We start from the raw sequence: 22,419 nt of genomic DNA, 5'->3' as shown, positions 1-22,419 counted from the left end.
TTATTTATTAAATTCAAAATTCTTGGGTCGAGTTCTTATAGTTTTAATACTTAAAATTTATTCATGTGTATACATGCATAACACATCTTTGTATAGAAGGTGTAACACCCCGACCCCGAGGGGCTGAGATATTAACTTTTTACTACTCATTTACAGCGGAAGCAAAATAAACTCAATTCTTATTAAACCAGAGCACTAATATTCCATATTACCATCATTTATTTCAAAAGAAGAAAAATTACACAAACATAAATATCTGAAACCATACTAATATTTCTAATCAATCTTTATTTTTCTAATCCCCACCCGCATGCTTGCTAAGCCTGATTTCCGACATGTCCTTCAGAGTTATCTGAAATAAAATATGATTGGGATGAGACGACGCACAGTAAGTAAATAAGATTATTATTAGTGTGTGGCCAAAATGAGTTTTTAAAGAATTTCGTAAAACAATATTTAATACTATAACTTCAAGACTGCTTTTAGAATAAACATAAATTTAAAAATTTCTGCATAAAACTTTTGTCATCAATTTCAACAGTAAATTTTTACAATCATATACTATAATTGCTAAATTAAACTTTTAACTTTAAAACTGTAAAAATATTTAATGATAAACATACATATACTTTTCCTTATACGTTTTCCTTAAATCGTCATTTAAGCACCAAAATGATCCTTTTCACGTAAACTTACACTTTTCCTTCAAATCATCAGTAACTTTGTACACGTAATTAAATATGTATAAACATCTATTATAAAAACCACGCTTAGGCCTGTTTGCCGTAAGTCATGTTTACCCCCATGACTGGGTTGTGCGGTCCGAAGACTGGATTTAGCTGGCTAGCCGACCAAACTAAATCAACGTACGTAAACTTTAAGTGAGATTTTCCTTATTAAGTCCTGGTCCGGAACCAGGTGTGCACTCAGGAGAAATCCACTAACATAAATAACTACTCTGTAAACAGTGTGGGTGCACTTTGATCCGTATAAACTTTAAGCTGCGGTACCGAGCATCTGTAACTTTGAACTTTCGTTGCCATAAGGGGTTTTAAAATCATCTTATTATAAATTATGCAATTTAAAATAATATCGTGAAAATCTCATCTTTACTCATATTTTCATAAAAAAAATGCAACTTATAAATAAACTCATGCCACACAATTTTTGTGTTAAAAATATATATAATTTTATTTTTAAATAGAAAGAAATGCTGAAAATTTACCCGAGGAGATTGGAACATTTCTTAACCCAAAAATATATGCAAGTATATTAAAGATAGAACTGGTATAATTAAATATGCGTAAAAATAAACTTATGGAAATTTTGTGGAACTAAGTAACATAATTAAAATTTACGTACAAAATAAACTCGGGTATGAACTTAAAAAAAAAAGAAACTAACATAATCAAAATTTACTTACCTTCTTCTTTTACCGCGTGCTACGAACACAATAACTATCTTTAAGAAATGAGATCGGAAAGAGTGGGTGATTGAGAACTTATTCAAAAATTCTCTCTCCACCACAAATTCTTTCACTCACTAATCCTTCTCTTCCTTGGAAAATTGTTGTGAAAAATGAAGGTTGAGAGCTCCCTATTTATAGGAAAATTTTGGGGAAAGAATGAAATTTATAAAAGTGTGGGGAGATTGGTGAAATTATAATTTTTAAAAATTAAAGTATGGGCAAGGGATGGGTAAGGTATGGGTTGAGTATGGGATGGGGATGGAGGCCATGTGGGAGTGTTTGCCACCATTCCTATTAAATAAATTCTTAATTAACTACTTACCTAATTAATTAATCAATTAGTTAATTAATTATTTTATTATTTTTATTAATCATTATTAATATCATTTTTATTACTTTAAAACTATTTTTAGTATTTATTTATTTTATTATTTATTTTTGAACAAAATTAAATTTAAATTTTAAAAACTCATGTGGGCCCCACATGGTCTTATGGGCCCCACACAACTTCGAGACTCGAATGGATCCTACATAACTCGAATAACTCTTATACGATTTTATGTATCCTACATAACTTTGAGACTCGTGTAAACCTCCATACAGTTTCGGGACTCATGTGGGCCCCACACAGTCTTGTGGGCCCCACATAGGATATCTATATTATTATTATTTTATCATATATTTCTACAAATTGTATCAGTCAAAACATTATTTTATGTACTTATTTGCGTATATAAACAGTGTCTTGTGGCTCTGGGACTCATGTGGACCCCACATAGTCTTGTGGGCCCCACATATGATACCTATATTATTATCATCTTATTATGTATTTTTACAAATTATGTCTGTCAAAATACTTTTTTATGTATATATACTTATTTACGTGTACAAACAATGTCTATCCTGTTTATCGTATGAAATTCCATTTTGACCAGGCCGACCTCCAGGGAGCGACTGAGCCGCAATGGTCTCTGAGCACTCACTAAGACAAGGTCTTTCTTAGGCATCAAACATGGAATCAAGGATCCTACAGAAAAACACTTCTGTATTGATATTAACTTAATGACTATTTTTATTATTTTATTATTATTGTACTTTAATCATATATATATATATATATATATTTGGGTCATCACAATCTCCCCTCCTTATAAAAATTTCGTCCTCGAAATTTGCTAATTTAAAATGAGTAATGTATAATTGGTTTGCGCTATTAGAAAGAGTAAATTGATTAATGATTTAATTAAGTCTTAGAATAGATTGAGGGTCAATTTGACGAAGTATTTTATTTTGGGAATTGAAGTGTGAATCGTCGCTCTAATAGTGGTTGAAATGGAAAAGAAATTCAGAAGATGTGGAAAAGGATAATTATATATATGTATATATATTATACATGTCCTATAAATAAATAAAAAATATACAAGATTTGGCCTTTAGAGCCTTAGATTAACGTCAACATCTATCGTAGTACTAGCGGTGTCACTGCTAACCGCTTGGGTTCTTTCTTGGCAGAGTTGACCTCTTATAATGTCACCGGCTTGGGTCGGAAAAAGGGAGAGGACGCCCATTTGTTCAGCGAAGGAGGAAGAGCTGCTCTCTTCCCGAGTTATTGGTGGCCCATATATGAGTCTCATTGCGAATCGGGTTTCCTTGAAATGGTGAAGTAGGCCAGCATTATCCGAAACCCTTGGTGTGGTGACTGCGATATTGCCATTGTAAGGGATATGACTCATTGGTGAGATATTAGTTGTAAGTTTCACAGTCGGAATATTCTCGATAGGGAAGAGGGTTGGAAGAATGGCAGGGGCACTGCTCGGGTCGGTAGTGGCGGAGGAGGTAATATGGAGAATTGTTGGGGCAGTAGTTGAGATAGTGGCTTCTCCAACTGATCCCCGCCTACGCCTACGGTTCTCAAACCAAAAGCGTATATTTTTCGGCTCGATTGGACCATACCGTCAGAGTTGTGCTGCAAGCAAGATAATCTGCTCCACTGAAGGGAGTTCCCCTTGACTGTTGTGGAAGACCTCCTCTAGAATCTCCAGCTGTGCCTTATTGGGTTTCCATCTTTGAATCGATGATCTAGTGCTGCTCTCAGCAACTTGGGGAGTTGGGTGATTTGGCAACATTTTCGAGTAATGAGACAACTAAGAGACAAGTTGGGAAGAGCTAATCACTACAAACCGAAATGTGATTGTTCAAGATGATAGAAAACTGTGATGCTTAGAGTTCGAGGAGGGCGTACCCTTTTTATAAGGGGATGACCGCGTGTTATGGAAATCGAGAGAGAGCGACGTGTGTCACGGATATTGAGCAACGCGTTTTGCACAAATCGAGAGAGAACGATATGTGTCACGTGAATCAAGAGAGGGCGACGCGTGTCATGGATATCAATCAACGCAATTTGCACAAATCGAGGGATAACGATGTGTGTCGTGAGAACCGAGAGGGGGTGACGCGTGTCACAGATATCGATTAACGCGTTTTGCACAAATCGAGGGAGAACGACGTGTGTCACGAGAATCGAGAGAGAGCGACGCGTGTCATAGATATTGAGCAACGCGTTTGCACAAATCGAGGGATAGCGACATGTGTCGCGGAAATTGAGCGAGTGACACGTATTGCAAAATTTGCAAACTCTAGGTTCTTTTTATGTTTTTACATCTTTATTAATGCTTTAATTATAATTAATTTCATCCTTAGATCACCACTTGGGTGGGTAGCCTAGTGGTAAGGAACTGGCCGTGCATCCATGTGATCGCGGGTTCGAGTCCCCACTACGCCCAAGTGGTCTCATGCCCTGACCTTGCTTCGGGGGTAAGTGAGCTATAGCCGATGATTTCCACCCATGAGGCCCCCCTTTTTTTTTTTTTTTATAACTACAAGAGCACCCCTTATATATATATATATATATATATATATATATTCCATTAACATTAGTATTATTATTATTATTATTAGATCAAATATATGTTGGGCATGTTTAGCCAATGATGATTTGACATTGGTTAGTTATTTGAAAGAAATTAGTAAATTTTTATATTGCTTTCATTAAAATATATATATATATTTTTTTTATATAGAAAATTTTAAGTTGTATTAACTTTTATAAATTTATACAAAATTAAAGGTTTCATCAAAATTTGTACTCCTAAATTAAACTTGGATACTTGATGGAAATTGAATATGTAATGAAAAAAAAAAAAGATATATTTAACTTGCACATGCTAAGGGATTATATATATATTGAATTTAAATATATATAATATTTAAATTATATTTAATTCCTTGTATACACACACACACACCCGTACACACATGTATGCATGTGTGTGTGTTTGTGTATATATATATATATATTGCAAATGATAGAGACTTCCTCTGAGGTTTCAAAAATGTCACAGATCTCCTCTAAGGTTTCAAAAATGTCAAATACCTCCCGTGAGATTTGCAAAAATACATAAATCTCCCTTGTCTTTGGAATTTTTGAAACTTCAGGAAAGGTTCGTAGAATTTTTGAAACCCAAGGGGTAGTCATTAAATCCTTAAGATTCTTTTCCAAAGCGAATTTTCGTTGAATTCAAATTCTAAATTACAAAAGAAAGTTAAATATTGTCATTAAATTTATACTTATAATTACAAAGTACACATGTAGTAACCCGGATAATAATAGAAATTAAATAATAAAAGGAAAGCGAGAAAAGGTAATTTTAAAAGGGGGACTCAGCAGGGTCTCGTCGATGAGCGCAGAGCGTTCGTCAACAAGCAGTCTTCTTGGGCATGTCGACGGAGACACGAGTCTCTTCGACAAGAACTTACCGAGGGGGCTAATTTCAGGGCTTGAGATTCGTTGACGAGGGTTATGTGTTCGTCGACGAGGCCATGTAGCCAACCTTCTATATAAGTGCAAAAATCATATTTTTGACGAAAAATTTAGCTCATTCTCTCTCTCACACAAGGTTTCGGTTTCTCTTACTTCTCTCTAGATTTTCGGCCCTATTTCTTCCCAGTTCGACGATCAGAAGCTACCATGATAATCCTGGGGAGATTCTCTACAACCTAACCAGAGCAGAATTTTGATTTGAGAAGTTTGGGAACCATCCCAAAATCAGAGTAAGTAGATTATTTAAGGGTTATTTAGTTTGTAGGTTTTTCTGAACCCAAATTTAGTAGTAGATGTTGTCACACTGGTGATTGGGATGGTTTATGTGGGTATTGTGAATTCAGGGTGTTGGGGCTTTTACTGCAGGCAAGTTAGGGAACCTAGAGGGTGTTCCCAGGAAAACCAGGTAAGATAATGAGTTATTTATAATTCAGAAAATATGAATATAAAAATTTATGCTAGGGAATTCAGTTATTTGATAGGAAAATATATATGTGTATAATTTCAGGATTTTGGTATTATGGACGCCGTGGGCGTGAGTAAGGAAATTAGCAGGCAAGGTCAGTTAGCCAAGGTAAGGGAAATATGCTATGTTAGGAACTTCAGAAATTTTATTTGTAATATATATGTGTTTCGAGATAAATTTTATAGAGTATAAATTATCTTCATTATCAGAAAATACAGAAGTATAGAGATTTTTATTTTTTTAGTTGTGTGGCATGAGTTAATATCAGAACAGTTCAGAATTTATAAAAGTTTTTTAGAATATCATGATTTTCAATAGTTTTATACAAGAATGTGCTTTACCATGATTTCCAGAATTTCAAAACTATAACACTCGGATATTTCAGTTTATTTAATCAAATATTTAAGTTTATTCAGACAGATATTTCAGTTTCTTCAGTCAAATATATTTCAGTTATTTCAGTCAGATATTCTAGTATTTTCACATCAGATTTATAGTATTATGGTTATTTTGGAATCATGATGAAACTGTAAGATAGTTATATGTATTAGTATTATGTAGTATTAGATCCCTGATGAAATATTTCCGTCAGATTAACTATTTCAGTCAGATTAATTTTTTACAGTCAGATTCAATCAACAGAGCACGGTACCTTTGCTATTTTAGATCAGAGTGCAACCACATATCTCAGATAGTGTGTGGATTCCGTTTACCGTGCCTATGGAAGGATTGCAGGCTCCCTATTATTCTGGGTTGAGGAGGTTGGTTTGACGAGGTAGATACTAGTACCGAGCCTTTGGAAGGATTGGAGTAAGGCTGGACTGAGGATTGACAGAGTATTCAGGTGACTTATCCTGGTTGGCCAACCAGAATTAAGTCTAGCCTACGGGCTGCACAACCCTATTATGAGGGGTTAAATCATGACATTTGGATTTCCAGGGATATTTCTCAGTTATTTATATATATATATATACAGATTTACAGAATATCAGCAGATATATTATAATACTAGTTGTATGATTAAATAGAAAACTTAGATATTACAGTGTATTTTAAGTCACGTAGGTGTGAGTTACACAGTATTATATTTTACATGGTATCTTAGTACAGTTATTTATTAGTAGATTATTTATGTAAACTCATTTGCCACACACTAGTAATAACATATTTCTTCTTACTGAGCATTGTCTCATCTCGGTGACTTAACATTTTTCAAGTGATCCAGCTAGACAAGCAAATCATGCTCGCAGGTAGAGAGGTCGTCTGCACTACCCTGCCTGTAGGGTAAGTGTTATCAAAGGGTTGTATTTTTGTGTAGCATTCAGGAGTTTTGGGTAGTAGATGCGGGGATGATGAATATGTATGTATATTTTGGGAAAATACTGGATTCTGGTATTGCAGATATAGATGTATGACTTTATGTTTTCCACTGCATAGGTATGTTACTTTGTAAACAGGAATTTCCTCAGTGCCCACTTGGGGCTTGAGATGTTATAGTAGATATTATCAAGGGTGTGAGAGTATTTTATTTTGCAATATATTTATGAAAAAAAAGTTGTATGAAATTTTAGGTCGTTACATTTTGGTATCAGAGCCTAGGTTGCTTGGTTCCACAGACTCTAGAGTGCAGTGGAAAACAATATCAGAATATAGGAATGAAATTTTGGAGAAAGATAGAATAGAATATCAGTGAGTTAATGTTGGAAAACTAGGATAAGGATTTAGGGTTTTGTTCTGCAGTCTGGAAGCAAGAATTTCGGGGTTGTTTCTGTGTTTTTCCTGGGGTGACAATTTTAGGAAAACCATAGTAAACTATCATCGGTTTCTATTTCCATATGGTAGGACTAGACCTTATATTAGTGATAAGAGGTATGGGGTATTTTAGATAGAATAGCACTATGAGGCTGAGATTCTCATATCATGTTTATTTTATTTTCAGAATGGACCCTGAAAATAGCAACAGGAATGTTAAAAGAAGTGGCGATGTAGGGGCATTCTGTATGAGTGGCAGTGACTGTGAGCAGATGCTACGTGGTGCAGGTCAATAGGTTATGACTAGAATTGTGCGGAATCTTAGGGGACAATATTGGTCACCAACTAATTCGAACTGCTCTACCAAGCAGTTTACTAGTATGAATCCCTTGACTTTTATGGGAAGAGCTGATGCAATTACTGCGAAGGAATGGATTCAAGAGATGGAGGGTATATTGACCAGTCTTTGTTGTGCAGGCGAGCAGAAGATTTTGTATGCTATTTTCAAAATGACTGGGGAGGCCAAGCGTTGGTGGATGTCGCTGAAGCTACTTAAAGAACAAAGGCCATGTTCAGCAACCTTGACATGGAACCATTTTAAAAAAAAATCTTCCACAATCGATATAGTCACTTTCCCACCAGAGAAGCTCAGGCAGAGGAGTTTATGAACTTAAACCAGAGGAAGAGGCCTACGCCTCTTAAATTTCAAGCGGGCTCTAGCTGGGGCCCAAGGGGGAGAGGTGGACATAGCAATGAACAGAGGTAGAAGATTGGGAGTCGTGAGGTTTAGGGCAAGCAGATGTACCCTATTTGCCCCATATGCTGTAGGAGACATATGGGAGCACATCGGCTGGGAAACAATATTTACTACAGATATGGTAGACCGGGTCATGTAGCACGAAATTGTCGTACGCAGTATATTATAGCTTCTGCTCCCAGGTGACTTCGGCGTAATACTTAAGCGCCCCGTGGAGGCCAGCAGAGAAATACCACGCAGAAGTGGGTTTGCACATCGACGCCGGGAGATGCTGAGGCTGCTAGAGACATTGTGACAGGCATATAAAGTAGTTGTTTTAATTTGACTTAGGTACCATCCATCTGATTGTATCATTGGGATATGTTTAATTATGTGAGATTGAGTTATAGTTGCTAGATGTTGGATTGTTAGTAGTTACGCTGACTGGATTAGTAATGAGGGGTAGAAGGGTGCTTAAAAACTATCCAGTGGGCATTTAAGAGAAAGTATTACCAGCCGACCTTGTGGTGTTAGACTTGCGAGGGTTCGATGGGATATTGGGCATGGATTGGCTGGCAGCTAATTATGCTAGTATTGATTGCTATCAGAAAGAAGTGATTTTCAGACCCCCTAGGTGAGCAAGAATACATATTTGTGGGTTCACGCGTACGTGCCTCGCCATAACTAGTGTCAGCTATTCAGGCGAGAAGGCTGATATGGGGTGGATGTCAGGGATATGTAGCTTACATAAAAGAGCTATTGAAGGAAGAATTGAAATAGGCCGATATTCTAGTGGTCAGAGAATTTCCATATATTTTTTTAGAGGAATTACATGACTTACCACCAGATTGAGAGATTGAGTTTATTGTGGATCTTTTACTAGTGTCGGCACCGATATCAAAAGCACCCTAAAGAGCTATTAGATAAAGGGTTTATCAAGCTCAATGTGTCGCCTTGGGGAGCACCAGTTCTATTCGTGAAAAAGAAAAATGGGACCCTGAGGATGTGTATAGATTTTAGAGAAATAAACAAATTGACAGTCAAGAATAAATATCCTCTTCCCAGAATTGATGATCTAATTGATCAGCTCCAGGGGACTCAGGTTTACTCCAAAATTGACCTTTGATTGGGTTGCCACCAGGTAAGAGTTAGAGCAAAGGACATTTTGAAGACAGCTTTTCGAACCAGGTATAGGCACTACGAGTTCTTAATAGTGTCGTTCGGATTGACTGATGCACCGATAGTATGTATGGATTTAATGAATTGGGTGTTCCATTGATATTTGGACCAGTTTGTTGTAGTATTTATTGATGATATACTGGTTTATTCGAAGAGTTTTGAGGAATATGAGGATCATTTGAGGCTGGTGTTGCAAATATTGAGAGAAAGAAAGTTGTACGCAAAATTCAAGAAATGTGAATTCTGGCCGAGGCAGGTCACCTTTCTAGGGCATGTGATATGCGGGAATGGCATATCAGTTGATCTAGGTAAGATAGAAGCAGTGGTAGATCGGCCGAGGCCGAGGCCGAGGAATGTTCAAGCGATCAGGAGTTTTCTAGGTTTGGCAGGGTATTACTAACACTTTGTATGTAGTTTTTCTAGACTATCAGGTCCTTTTACACGACTCACGAGGAAGAATGCGAGGTTTGAATGGTTTTATGAGTGTGAGCAAAGCTTCTAGGAGTTGAAGCAACGGTTGGTTACTGCTCCGGTGTTAGCTATTCCATCAAAAGAGAGGATGAATTTGTCATATACAGTGATGCGTCCCAGAGGGGACTTGGGTGCGTGTTGACACAACATGAGAGAGTTATTGCTTATGCATCCAGGCAACTTAAAGAATATGAGAAGAACTATCCTGTGCATGATTTAGAATTAGCTGCGGTGGTATATGCTCTTAAGATCTAGAGGCATTGTCTGTATGAAGGAAAATGTGAAATCTTCACGGACCACAAAAAGTTTGAAGTATTTCTTCAACCAGAGAGAGTTGAATATTAGGCAAAGAAAGTGGCTAGAGCTTATTAAAGATTATGGCTGCACTATCAGCTATCACCTAAGGAAGGCAAATGTGGTGGTTGATGCATTGAGGCGAAAATTAGTAGGGGGCAGAGTTGTCGGCAGAGTTGTCGGCAGAGGAGATTCAGCATCCGATCCAGATGGATCTGGAGACACTCGGGTAGAAATAGTAGAGGGTGATCACCAGGCATCTATTGCCAATCTGGGTTGCAGCCTACTCTGCAGGAGAGGATTAAAGTCATCCAGAGGAATAACACAGAGGTTGCAAAGTTGATAGAGAAGGTGCGGGATGGATAGGAAGAGGAGTTCAATATTTTAGAGGATGGAGCTCTAAGGTTCTGTACTAGACTATGCATTCCTGCGGATACTGAGATTAGGAGAACTATTTTAGAGGAGGCTCATAGATCCCTGTACACAATTCATCCAGGTAGTACTAAGATGTATCAGGACCTTCGAGAGTCTTTCTGGGGGAGCGGTATAAAAAGGGAGATAGCTGGATTCATGCCAGCAGGTAAAGGCTGAGCACTAGAGGCCAACATGACAGTTGCAGCCACTCCACATTCCTGAGTTAAAGTGGGATCACATATCCATGGATTTCGTCACAGGGTTACCGGCAACGCTGCATGATTAGAATGCTATTTGGGTGATTGTAGACTGGCTAACGAAGATTGCCCACTTCCTACCTATTAAAGTTAGCTACCCTATGAACAAGACTAGCAGAGATCTATATTCAGGAGATAGTTCGACCCCATGGAGTGCCAGTATCTATAGTCTCAGATCATGACCCAAGTTTCACATCATGATTTTAGAGGAGCTTACAGGAGGCTTTGGGGTCTCAATTATCATTCATCACAGCTTTTCATCCTCAGACAGATGGGCAAACAGAAAGGATGATTGAGATACTTGAGGATATGCTACGAGCTTATGTGCTGGATTTTGGGGGTAGTTGGACCCAGTATATACCGCTGATTGAGTTTGCTTATAATAACAGCTACCAGACCATCATCATAATGACACCTTATAAGGCATTGTATGATAGGTGGTGCGTTCTCCGCTATACTGGGATAAGATGGGTGAGAGGCGAGTTTAGGATCATGTATTTTTTTTGAAAGAGTTATGAGATTTGGGAGGAAGGGTAAGCTGAGCCCTAAATTTATTGGCCCATATGAGATACTAGAAAGAATGGTCCAGTGGCTTACAGACTAGCTTTACCACCAGCTCTTTCCAAAATACACGACGTATTTCATGTTTCCATGTTGAGGAAATACGTCCCAAACCCCTCCCATGTAATTAGATATGAGGAGTTAGAGAGCTCAGAGATACACTAACATATAAGGAGATGCCAGTGTTGATCTTACATAGAAAAGAGTAGGAATTGTGTACTAAGAACATTAAATTAGTAAAAATTCTGTGGAGAAATCATGCAGTGGAAGAGGCCTTGTGGGAGCTAGAAGAGGAGATACGATAGAAATACCTACATTTGTTTAGTGGGGATCAGTAATAGTCAGGGAAGAAACAACAACAGTTCAGATAAAGTAAGTTTTATTTTGATATTGAACATAATAGTTGATGTAAAAGTTGTATAGTAGAATATAAGATAGTTAGTATTTTGGTGTTGGGATAATTTTCTTTTATGTATATATTTGTAATCTCCCAAAACCCCGAATGTAACCACGGTATTCCTCCGCTATAAGTGAGGATAAGTAATAAAATAAGTAGTCAATTTTCCTTAGAGGACAGTGTATAACACAGATAACAAATTTTGAGGACAAAATTTTATAAGGAGGGGAGAATGTAGTAACCCGGATAATTATAGAAATTAAATAATAAAATGAAAAAGAGAAAAGGGAATTTCAAAAGGGGGACTCAGCAAGGTCTCGTCGACGAGCAGTCTTCTTGGGCACATCGATGGGGACACGAGTCTCGTCGACAAGAACTTACCGAGGGGGCTAATTTCAGGGCTTGAGATTCATTGACGAGGGTTATGTGTTCATCGATGAACCTCCTTCTTGGTCTCGTCGACGAGGCCACGTGGCTAGCCTCTATATAAGCGCAAAAATCAAATTTTTGACGAAAAATTTAGCTCATTCTCTCTCTCACACTAGGTTTCGATTTCTCTCACTTCTCTCTAAATTTTCGGCCTCGTTTCTTCCCAGTTCGACGATCAGAAGCTACCACGATGATCTTGGGGAGATTCTCTACAACCTAACAGGAGCAGAATTTTGATTTGAGAAGTATGGGAACCATCCCAAAATCAGGGTAAGTATATTATTTAAGGGTTATTTAGTTTGTAGGTTTTTTTGAATCCAAATTTAGTAGTAGATGTTGTCATACTAGTGATTGGGATGGTTTATGTGGGTATTGTGAATTCAGGGTGTTGGAGCTTTTACTACAAGCAAGTTAGGGAACCTAGAGGGTGTTCCCAGGAAAACTAGGTAAGATAATGAGTGATTTATAATTCAAGAAATATGAATATGAAAATTTATTCTGGGGAGTTCAGTTATTTGACAGGAAAATATATATGTGTATAATTTTAGGATTTTGGTATTATGGATGCCGTGGGCGTGAGTTAGGAAATTAGCAGGCGAGTTCAGTTAGCCAAGGTAAGGGAAATATGCTATGCTAGGAACTTCAAAAATTTTATCTGTAATATATATGTGTTTCGGGGTAAATTTTATAGAGTATAAATTATCTTCATTATCAGAAAATACAGATTTCAGTATAGGAATTTTTATTTTTTTAGTTGTGTGGCATAAGTTAATATCATAATAGTTTAGAATTTATAACAGTCTTTTAGAATATCATGATTTTCAATAGTTTTGTACAAGAATATGCTTTATCATGATTTCCAAAATTTCAAAACCATAACACTCAGATATTTCAGTTTATTCAGACAGATATTTCAATTTATTAAGTCAGATATGTTTCAGTTACTTTAGTTAGATATTCTAGTATTTTCAGATCAAATTTGTAGTGTTATGGTTACTTTGGAATCATGATGAAACTGTAAGATAATTATATGTATTAGTATTATGTAGTATCAGATCCCTAATGAAATATTTTTGTTAGATTAACTATTTCAGTCAGATTAATTATTTCAGTCAGATTAATTATTTTAGTCAGATTTAATCAAAAGAGCACGGTACCGTTGCTATTTCATATCAGAGTGCAACCACATATCTTAGATAGTGTGTGGATTTTGTCTACCATGCCTATGGAAGGATTGCACGCTCCCCAATATTATGGGTTAAGGAGGTCGGTTTGACGAGGTAAATGTCAGTACCGAGCCTTTGGAGGGATTGCAGTAAGGCCAAACTGAGGATTGACAGAGTATTCAAGTGACTTATTCTGGTAGGCCAACCAGAGTTAAGTGCAGCCTAAGGGCCGTACAACTCTGTCATGAGGGGTTAAATCATGACATTTGGATTTTTAGGGATATTTCTCTATTATTTATATATATACAGATTTACAGCAGATATATTATAATACTAGTAGTATGATTAAATAAAAAACTCAGATATTACAAGTGTATTTTAAGTCACGTAGGTGTGAGTTACACAGTATTATATTTTACATGGTATCTCAGTACAGTTATTTATCGGTAGATTATTTATGTAAACTCATTTGCCACACACTAGTAATAACATATTTCTTCTTATTGAGCATTGTCTCATCCCGGTGACTTAACATTTTTCAAGTGATCCAGCTAGACGAGCAGATCATGCTCGCAGGTAGAGAGGTCGTTTGCACTACCCTGTCTGTAGGGTAAGTGTTATCAGAGAGTTGTATTTTTGTGTAGTATTTAGGAGTTTAGGGTAGTATATGCTGGGATGATGAATAAATATGTATGTATATTTTGGGAAAATACTGGATTTTGGTATTGCAGATATGGATGTATGACTTTATGTTTTCCGCTACGTAGGTGTGTTACTTTGTAAATAGGAATTTCCTCAATGCCCACCTGGGGCTTGAGATGTTATAGTTAGGGGTGTACATGGTTTTGTTTGGTTCGGTTATTGCCAAAATCGTCAACCGAACCGAACCAAATCGCTCAGTTTTTAAAACTACCGAACTGCAACCAAACCGTATACCGTCGGTTTAAAACCAAACCAAACCATTTATTTTACGGTTCAGTTCGTTTAATTCGGTTTTACAAAATTTTAAACTAACAAAAAAAAAAAAAACAATCATTACTTAAAGCCAAGTCAGGCCACAGCCCACAACCTCTTTTATTATTTTAACTAGGCCAAGGCTTTGACTGCAAAGCCCAACACGAAAGAGGATGAATAGATCCAACTTCAATATATAGGGCGGAGAAACTTTTTTCTTCCCATTTCCAACCGATGTGGGACGGCTAGAAACACATGTCGCACCAGAGATAATGTGGGCGTGAGCTGCGTTGTTGTGTGTGACTGCGTCGGCGTGGAGATGTGGGCATTGGCGACTGGCGTGGGCGTGAGCGTCGCTGCATCGGCATGGGGTGGGACTTGGGAGGAAGTGGGAGGTGCTTTAAGGACTAAGGAGTCGAGGACGGAAGGTTTGGGTGACTCGGGGTTGGTGTCGGCGTGAGCGTCGGAGGGCATGGCAGTCGGCAGGTTACCAGGATTCCAAGACAAGGAGGATTGAGCGTCTCTTCAGTCTTCTTCCCAATAACACTCATCCCACATGGCCAAAATGGGAAGCATGAATCTCATGCCTCCTATATAAAATCCTTCCCCACTCCCTGAGAAAGTACAAGAAGACAACAATTCAAATTAAAAAAATAATATATTCCACAGGACATATATATGTAGCATTAAAAATAATTATTTTAAAATTATAATCGGTTTTCGGTTTTTACGGTTCGGTTTTTGAGTGAAACCGAAATCGAAACCAAAATTTTGTTTTTTATAAATTCAAAATCGAAACCGATGACCGAAATCAAAAAACCGAACCGAAGCTTCAAACGGTTTGATTTTGGTTCAGTTCTCGATTTTTCGGTAAATTTTATACACCCCTAGTTATAGCAGATATTATCAGGGGTATGAAAGTATTTTATTTTGCGGTATATTTATGAAAAAAAAATGGTATAAAATTTTAGATCGTTACAACATATCCATATTATTAATTAAAGGAGGATTTGACAATTGCTTTGCATTTTCTTCCCCTACTCTTCCTAAAATACCTTCAATTTTTACAATTTATATCATACATACATATCTATATATATATATATATATATATAGATATATATATATATGAAAGCCCTATCTAGTTTGTTGATTTTATTAAATACTTTTGATTCTTTTCCCAAGGGAATTTTTGCCAAATTCAAATTCCAAAGTATCATAAAGTTTATATTTATAATTATAAAGTGCATATGTCTACTATTAATTAAAAGAAGAGGAGACAATTTTTGAATTTGCATTTTCATACCTCACTCTTCCTAAAACACTTTCATTTTTTACAATTTAGCTTATAATTGTATGTCTACAAAATCATATGTATATAAGTAATTTAATAAAATATTTTTAAGTTTAAAACTTTTAAAAATCTTTACAACTTTCTTTATCTTCTCAATTACTCATTATCTCTTGAAAATAGCAAATTTGAAAACATAGAGCACAATTATGCGAGCAACTAGCATTTATAGAAATTATCATCAAATTTATAGTTTTTTCAAACATTATTAACAATTGTGTTTATGCTATACACATATTTTTAGGATTAATTAAAAAAAAGATTATTTTCACTTTTTAAATCTTTTTTCATAAAAATCTTACAACTCATCTTGAACATTTGTAAATTATGGAAAACTAAATATTTTGACAAAAAATATTTTAATTTTAAATTCTTAAAAAATTATTCATTATCTCTTAATAATAATAATAATAATATTTAAAACTATAAATTTTAAAATTAATACGAATTTTGTGTGTGAATGGTTTTTTAAATTTAAATTTGAATGGATTTAAAATAGATATAATATAAAAATATATTAACTTTTGTTTAAATTTATTTAAATTTAAAATCTATACTTCAAACATAATTTTAGTATTAGAAAATATGTTATATTTAAATAAATACATTACTTTTTAGTTTTCACGTTTGGAACAGAAGGTGCTCACAGATCATCCCGACCTGGGTGGCGATTCGTGAACAGAAGTTGGACTCGGGTCTCCCTCTCTCTCTATCTACGACCCCATCCTGCTCTCTCTAAAACCTCGAATCAGAACTCTCCGTTCTCTCCCTCTTCATCTCTCTCTCACGAACACACACAGGCGCGCGCGCGCGCAGTGATCCCCGGCTCTCTTTGAATTGAAGATCAAATGGGCTCTGAAGGATCTAGGGTCGTGGGTGAGTTTCGAACTCTGTACCTCCGCCACTTCTATGTTGTATTCTATTCTTCGCATGGTGATGGTGTTTTATTGCAGTCTTCAGCTCTAAATTTGTTGCATATTTTTTTCTATTCTGCCGTGGTAAAGCTTTAACTGGTGTAGAGTTTTTGGTGCTGCTTGGTTGGTAGGTTTTGTGGTTGGAACTAGTTCAAAGTAAGGGCTTTCTTATGCGGTTTAGAATTAGGGCTTTTTAAATTCAAACTTCTAAGCCTTAATAATAGATATTTTCCCTTTTTTTTTTTGAAGGCTGGGGATGTGTGGGGGCTGTGGAGTGAATTGGGAGGTTACTATTTTAAGTGTATGGAGTTGTTTTGGAGCCGCTAGTGGCCGCTATATGTGGGTTTCCATAATTTATTATCAAATTGCGAGGGTCTACAGGTTCTGTGTGAAAACATTCACACAATTGTGGTTAGAAGGTTAAAATCAATGCTGCTCTTTGATTTTGTGCGCCCGCATGCTGTGATTACTTGTGCAGTGGTAGCTTATTTGATGTGAAATAGTGTAATATAAAAAATATAAAAAATGAAACATAAGGTGAATGAAGTTGAATTTATTTACTTGAGAAAATTTTAAATTTTCTAATGAAAAACTACTGTACTTCTTGTGCTGCCAGTTTAATCGCTGTGGGTTATTTTGAGCATATTTTCCTGAATCTTGCCAATCTAATGCTGTAATCAATCATGATTATCCATTCTCAATCATGTGGATTTCATTGAGGAGATTTTATAATAAATTTTTTATGATGGTTTTTACTCTTTAAATAATCTAAGTAAAAGAAATTAGAAAAATCAGGGTTTTCTGATAATTATATATGCAATACCGACCTTTCTGCTAAAGTGTTTTAAATTTTCTTACACGATATGAAACCTAGCATATGTTAATAGAAACCAATAGAAATATGTATTGTGCTTGTAGTAGGGAAGGGATGAGAGGAGGTTGGATCTTATTTGGAGTGTTGAAGCTTCCTCATCCTTTGCTGTTCTTTTTTATTTTTTGTTTCTTTAAAATAAATGCTTTTTTCAGTCACATTTTCCTGCAGTTGCATGTCTAAAAGGCAACAAGGGGATGCCAACCCAAAAAAAGGGCTTATTTACATGATCAATAAAGCAAGAAAGTCCGAAGTAGTTTGACTACAGATATTGCTGTCCAGTTTACCAAGAAAATAGACACCGCTGCCATCTGCATTTGAGCTTTCCGAGGGTTTCTTCATCTCTCTCAAAAGGCTATCCTATTTTTTTTTCCATCCACATTTTCCAAAAAAAATTGCGAGAGGGAAAAGTCATATAACCTTCTTCCTCTTTTTTGTAAGCATTTACACCCATCCAAGCTTGTTACCCTTGGATGACTGAGGTTCCTATTGCCCTAGACAGATCCAACATAATAAAGATTGTAACTTCAGTACATCCAAGTTTCGATCCACAATAATAAATATTGTACCTTTGGTTTTTTATGTTAAATGAATTAGCATTTACTTTAGTACACGATGAATGAATGTGAGCTGCTCTCTTACTCTTAGCGCCAATTGTTAAAACCCAATGGTACGTATTATTGTGTATATTGAAAGCATTATTATTATTCATTTCAGGGTTACATTTAATATTTCTTTAAGGTTTTAAATGAATTTGCACATGTTTGAATGTTCCTTGTGTGTATTGTCTAGAGCAAAGTAAGTCCAAAATTGTGAATGGTTAGTGAATGGATATTGATTATGATTTTGTGTATTTTTTTTTCTTTTTTCTGTCACTTGTAAATTGTTAAGGAATATGGGCATTGTGGATTATTTGACTTGAAACAAGCATGTAAACTAGGTTTGAACCGGGATAAGTGAGCTATTAGAGCATAATGCCCTTTAATGTATTAAGATTAAGGCAGTTTCATACCTGAACATTCTCATCACCTGTTTCTTTTATTTTTTTATTTTATTTTTTTATTTATTTTTTGCTTAGAAACATTATTATTACTTAAACTTTTTTAGAGAACGAAAAATAGATTGGGGAATAACATTATTATTGCTTTCTAACTATATGATTAATGTAATTTATTCTAAAAGTACATTGTTACCTTTTCAAGTACATGTATTTTTCTTCCATGGTATGCGAACTCTTGGGTAAAGAGCTTACTAGTGTCACTAAAAGAGATATATTATTACGGTGATGTGAGAATGAGAATGAGAATATATATATACTTTCTATCTGATGCTGCCACATGTGAATTTGAGATTTGGATTTTATGACAATCTAAACAATTGTCACTTGCACGGTCCTGTCCTCTCTCTCTCTCTCTGCGTACACACAATCTAGATGCTTGTAGTTATTTTTATTTTTATTTTTGTAGGGTGTTCTTATTAGGATCATCTCTTTAAGATACTTCTCTTATATCTTGGGAAATTTCACGTAGGAATTATTTTAGTTTATTTAGGTTTCTAAAATTCTTTTTTTTAGTTAAGGATATTTTTATTGGACGTATCTTCAAGATTTGAAGATATTTTTCAAGTAGAAAATTAGAATTTTATTCTGTTTAGATTTCTAAAGTTAGTTTCCTTGTTCTCGAAGCATTGTAGGCCCATCAAATGTGTCTTATGTACTAGTTTTATTTAATGTTGAATTACAATTATTTTGTGTTGGACATTGTTCCTGCATCAGGTCGTATTAGAGTAGACTCTGATCCAATTGAGACAGCTGTTAGTGTTATTTGACATGGTTCATAATTCAAATTGTCACAGCTGTTCGTGTTTGGCATGGTTGTTTACAAGTTTTAATTGAAACTTACAGGGTTCACAATTTCAACTTAAATTGCCTTGCACTGCTGCCATCCCCTCTACCATCACTGCCTCACTGTTGCACAACCACTATCATTGCTTTACCACCTTCAGCTATCCCTAAGCCACAGCCATAGATATCTGTTTTTTTTTTTTTTTAATGATAAAAAAAGAATTCCTTCATAGAATAAGAATATACATCTAGGAGAATAAGACACCTGCTTAACAAAAGAGAGAAAAAAATGTCACAAACTAACACTCCAATGCATACCACCAATCGCGCTGAATATAAAAAAAGCTTACCCTAATGAAATTCCCTTGTCCCGCACGCCAAAGAGAAGCCAAATAATGTATCTTTCCCCAAACCAGCACCTGAGCAGACTTCTTCCCTAGAAAAATGCGCGCATTATGTTCCACCTACAACCCCCAGGAAACTGCAAAAAAAAAAAAAGCACATTTCCAAAGCACTGCCCTTTCCTTTTTCCTTCCAAATCCAGCAAAAGTCACCGCCAAGAAATCCTCTGCTATTTTTTTTTTAATTTTATTTGATGTTCATTATTGTCACTTGCATCAAAAGCAGAAGTGGGAAAATAAGTCTTGTACATCCTCGAATCCCTTAAAACCCTAATTGATCCCAACCAACCCACGTCAGATCTAATCAGAGTTTTAGGGCAGCATAGATCAGTTGAAGCCAATATTAGAACCAAACATAGTTGCCGTTGAAAGCCATCATTGCTGCCCATCCATGATGTTATTCTAGAATCGAAACTTCTAATTGACATCCATATGCTATCAAATGTTCTGAAACTAGACACCATTGATAGGTATTCATTTGGCCTTCTTTGTTGCTTTTGAGTCATGCCAAAGCTGGTGATTTATATTCATGGCACAATTTGGACTAGATCTACCTGGACCAGATGAACCGGAAAATAGATTAAAAAAACATTACAGGGGTGATTAACTTAGCCTCATCAAAAGCTATGGAGAAGTTCGATTCTAGGAAAAGCAAGCTTGAGTTCTTGATTTGCACTTTATCAATTGTTGATCCTAATTGTTGTGAATTAGGAGAGAGGCATTCCTTTTAGTCCATTAAAGGAGGTAGTTTCAATAAGAGTTGGTTGAGGAAGCTACTGGTGGGGTTGAAGGAAGAAATAATGGATTGCCTCAACTTGTTGAATTCATAACTTTAGTAAAATTTATCAGTAACCCCTCTAATGGCCCTTCCCAATTGCATTGGTCTGCTTCAAGTTTGCTCTCTGTCTTTGTTCTTCATCTTTCGATATTGAAAATTTGAGGTTGAATTTTTTCTAACGGGAGGAAAAGTGATGCATGAGCTATTATGCATTTCTAATTTTGTATTTTATTTTATTTTTTTATTTAGACTATTTTTATCAGGTTCATATCTCAAAGATTCTAAGATATTTTTCTTTGAGAAATTAATATTTTAGTATATATAGTTCTCTAAAACTTTTTTTACTTATAATATTTTTGTCATGATCATTTGTTTATGATGCTACTGGGACTTGAGGCTTGGTGGTGGTGGTGGAAGTTGTTGATTCAAGATTCTTGTATAATTTTATTTAGGAAACTAGTAATTTTTTTTAAAAAATTTTTCTAAGCTATTTTTTCTTATTCTCTAAGCATTATAAGCCTATTGAAGGCCTCTCGCATTTAAGTTTTATCTAGAGTTGAAGTATGATTGTTTTGTGTTGGACATTGGCTCTGCATTAATAAATGTACGTCTATGTATGTATGCATGTTTATAGATGTGTGTACATGCACATGCATAGGCTCAAATCCTTGTATTGCTCTACTTCAGTTTGAAAATCTAGATTAAAATGGTAGGACATGGTGTAGACAAAATAGGAAGACTATATTTGATGCTATGATTCTATGAAAGCTTGGTTCTAGCAAGTCTGTTAGTGTTGAAAATTCCATGATGAATCTGCAACAACATTCTTATCGGCAAAAAGCGAGATTCAACAATGCTTAAGTTAACCTTGTCAATAGCAGTCTCCTCTGAATCACTCTCTAGCAACTTGGCAGTAATTGTCTTGGGTAACCTCGAGATTCACATCTGACAATGAAGAAGACTATTTTGGCATCTTATGATTATCTTCAAGATTGTTGAGATCAACTCTTATCAATTCAGTATAGGTGCCATCCTAACAAAACAACCTAATATGCGCACTTTTGAATCGATGTCAATCAACATGGCTTATCATGACTTTAGTACTGAATTCCGTTCAAGTACTTTTTTTTTTTTTTTTTTTGCAGATAACAAAAATTTATTAACGAGTAAACAGAAACCTCTTTTTGGAAGTACATATGATATTTATTGACCTTGAGAAAACATATGATAGGATACCTAGGGAAGTTCTATGGTGGGTTTTAGAAAAAAAGGATGTATGTAGTAGGTATACCGATGTCATTAAGGATATGTACGATGAAGTAATGATTAGTGTAAGGACTATAAATGGAGAAACTAGAGAATTTTCAATCACCATAGGTGTACATCAAGGATCGACTTTGAGTCCTTATTTTTTTGCTTTAGTGATGGACCAATTGACTAAGAGTATTCAAAAAGAGGTTTCATGGTGTATGTTGTTTGCAAATGATATGGTATTAATTGATGAAACTAGGGACAAAGTAGAGACTGGGTTAGAATTATGGAGAGAAGTTTTGGGATCTAGAGGCTTTAGGATAAGTAGAAATGAGACAGAATATATGAAATGTAATTTTAGTAATGATAGGAGGAATATTGGAGACAAAGTTAAACTTGATGATGAAGAAATAAATAGCACTTGCAAATTTTGATACCTTGGATCTATTATGCACACTGAAGGAGAAATTGAAGATGATGTAATGCATAGAGTTAAAGCAGGTTGGGTAAAATGGAGAAGTGCTTCAAGTGTACTCTGTGATCGTAGAATACCCTTAAAATTGAAAAGGAAGTTTTGTAGGACAAT

The 22,419-nt window shown here is 35.6% G+C and overlaps 1 protein-coding gene across 1 annotated transcript in view; it reads left to right on the top strand.

The window, feature by feature from the left end:
• The first annotated feature begins 16,379 nt into the window (after positions 1–16,379).
• LOC131152813 (ubiquitin-conjugating enzyme E2 variant 1A-like) overlaps positions 16,380–22,419 on the top strand; it is a 40,134-nt gene continuing 34,094 nt past the window's right edge. Inside the window, exon 1 of the mRNA XM_058104689.1 lies at positions 16,380–16,651. Coding sequence (XP_057960672.1) covers positions 16,624–16,651 — 28 coding nt within the window. The 5' untranslated portion in view covers positions 16,380–16,623. The remainder of the gene's footprint in view (positions 16,652–22,419) is intronic.

This window comes from Malania oleifera, chromosome 4 (genome assembly GCF_029873635.1).
Source record: "Malania oleifera isolate guangnan ecotype guangnan chromosome 4, ASM2987363v1, whole genome shotgun sequence".
NCBI lineage: Eukaryota > Viridiplantae > Streptophyta > Magnoliopsida > Santalales > Ximeniaceae > Malania > Malania oleifera.
The sequence above is the reverse complement of the archived record's forward strand: the minus strand, read 5'-3'. Positions and strand labels throughout refer to the sequence as shown.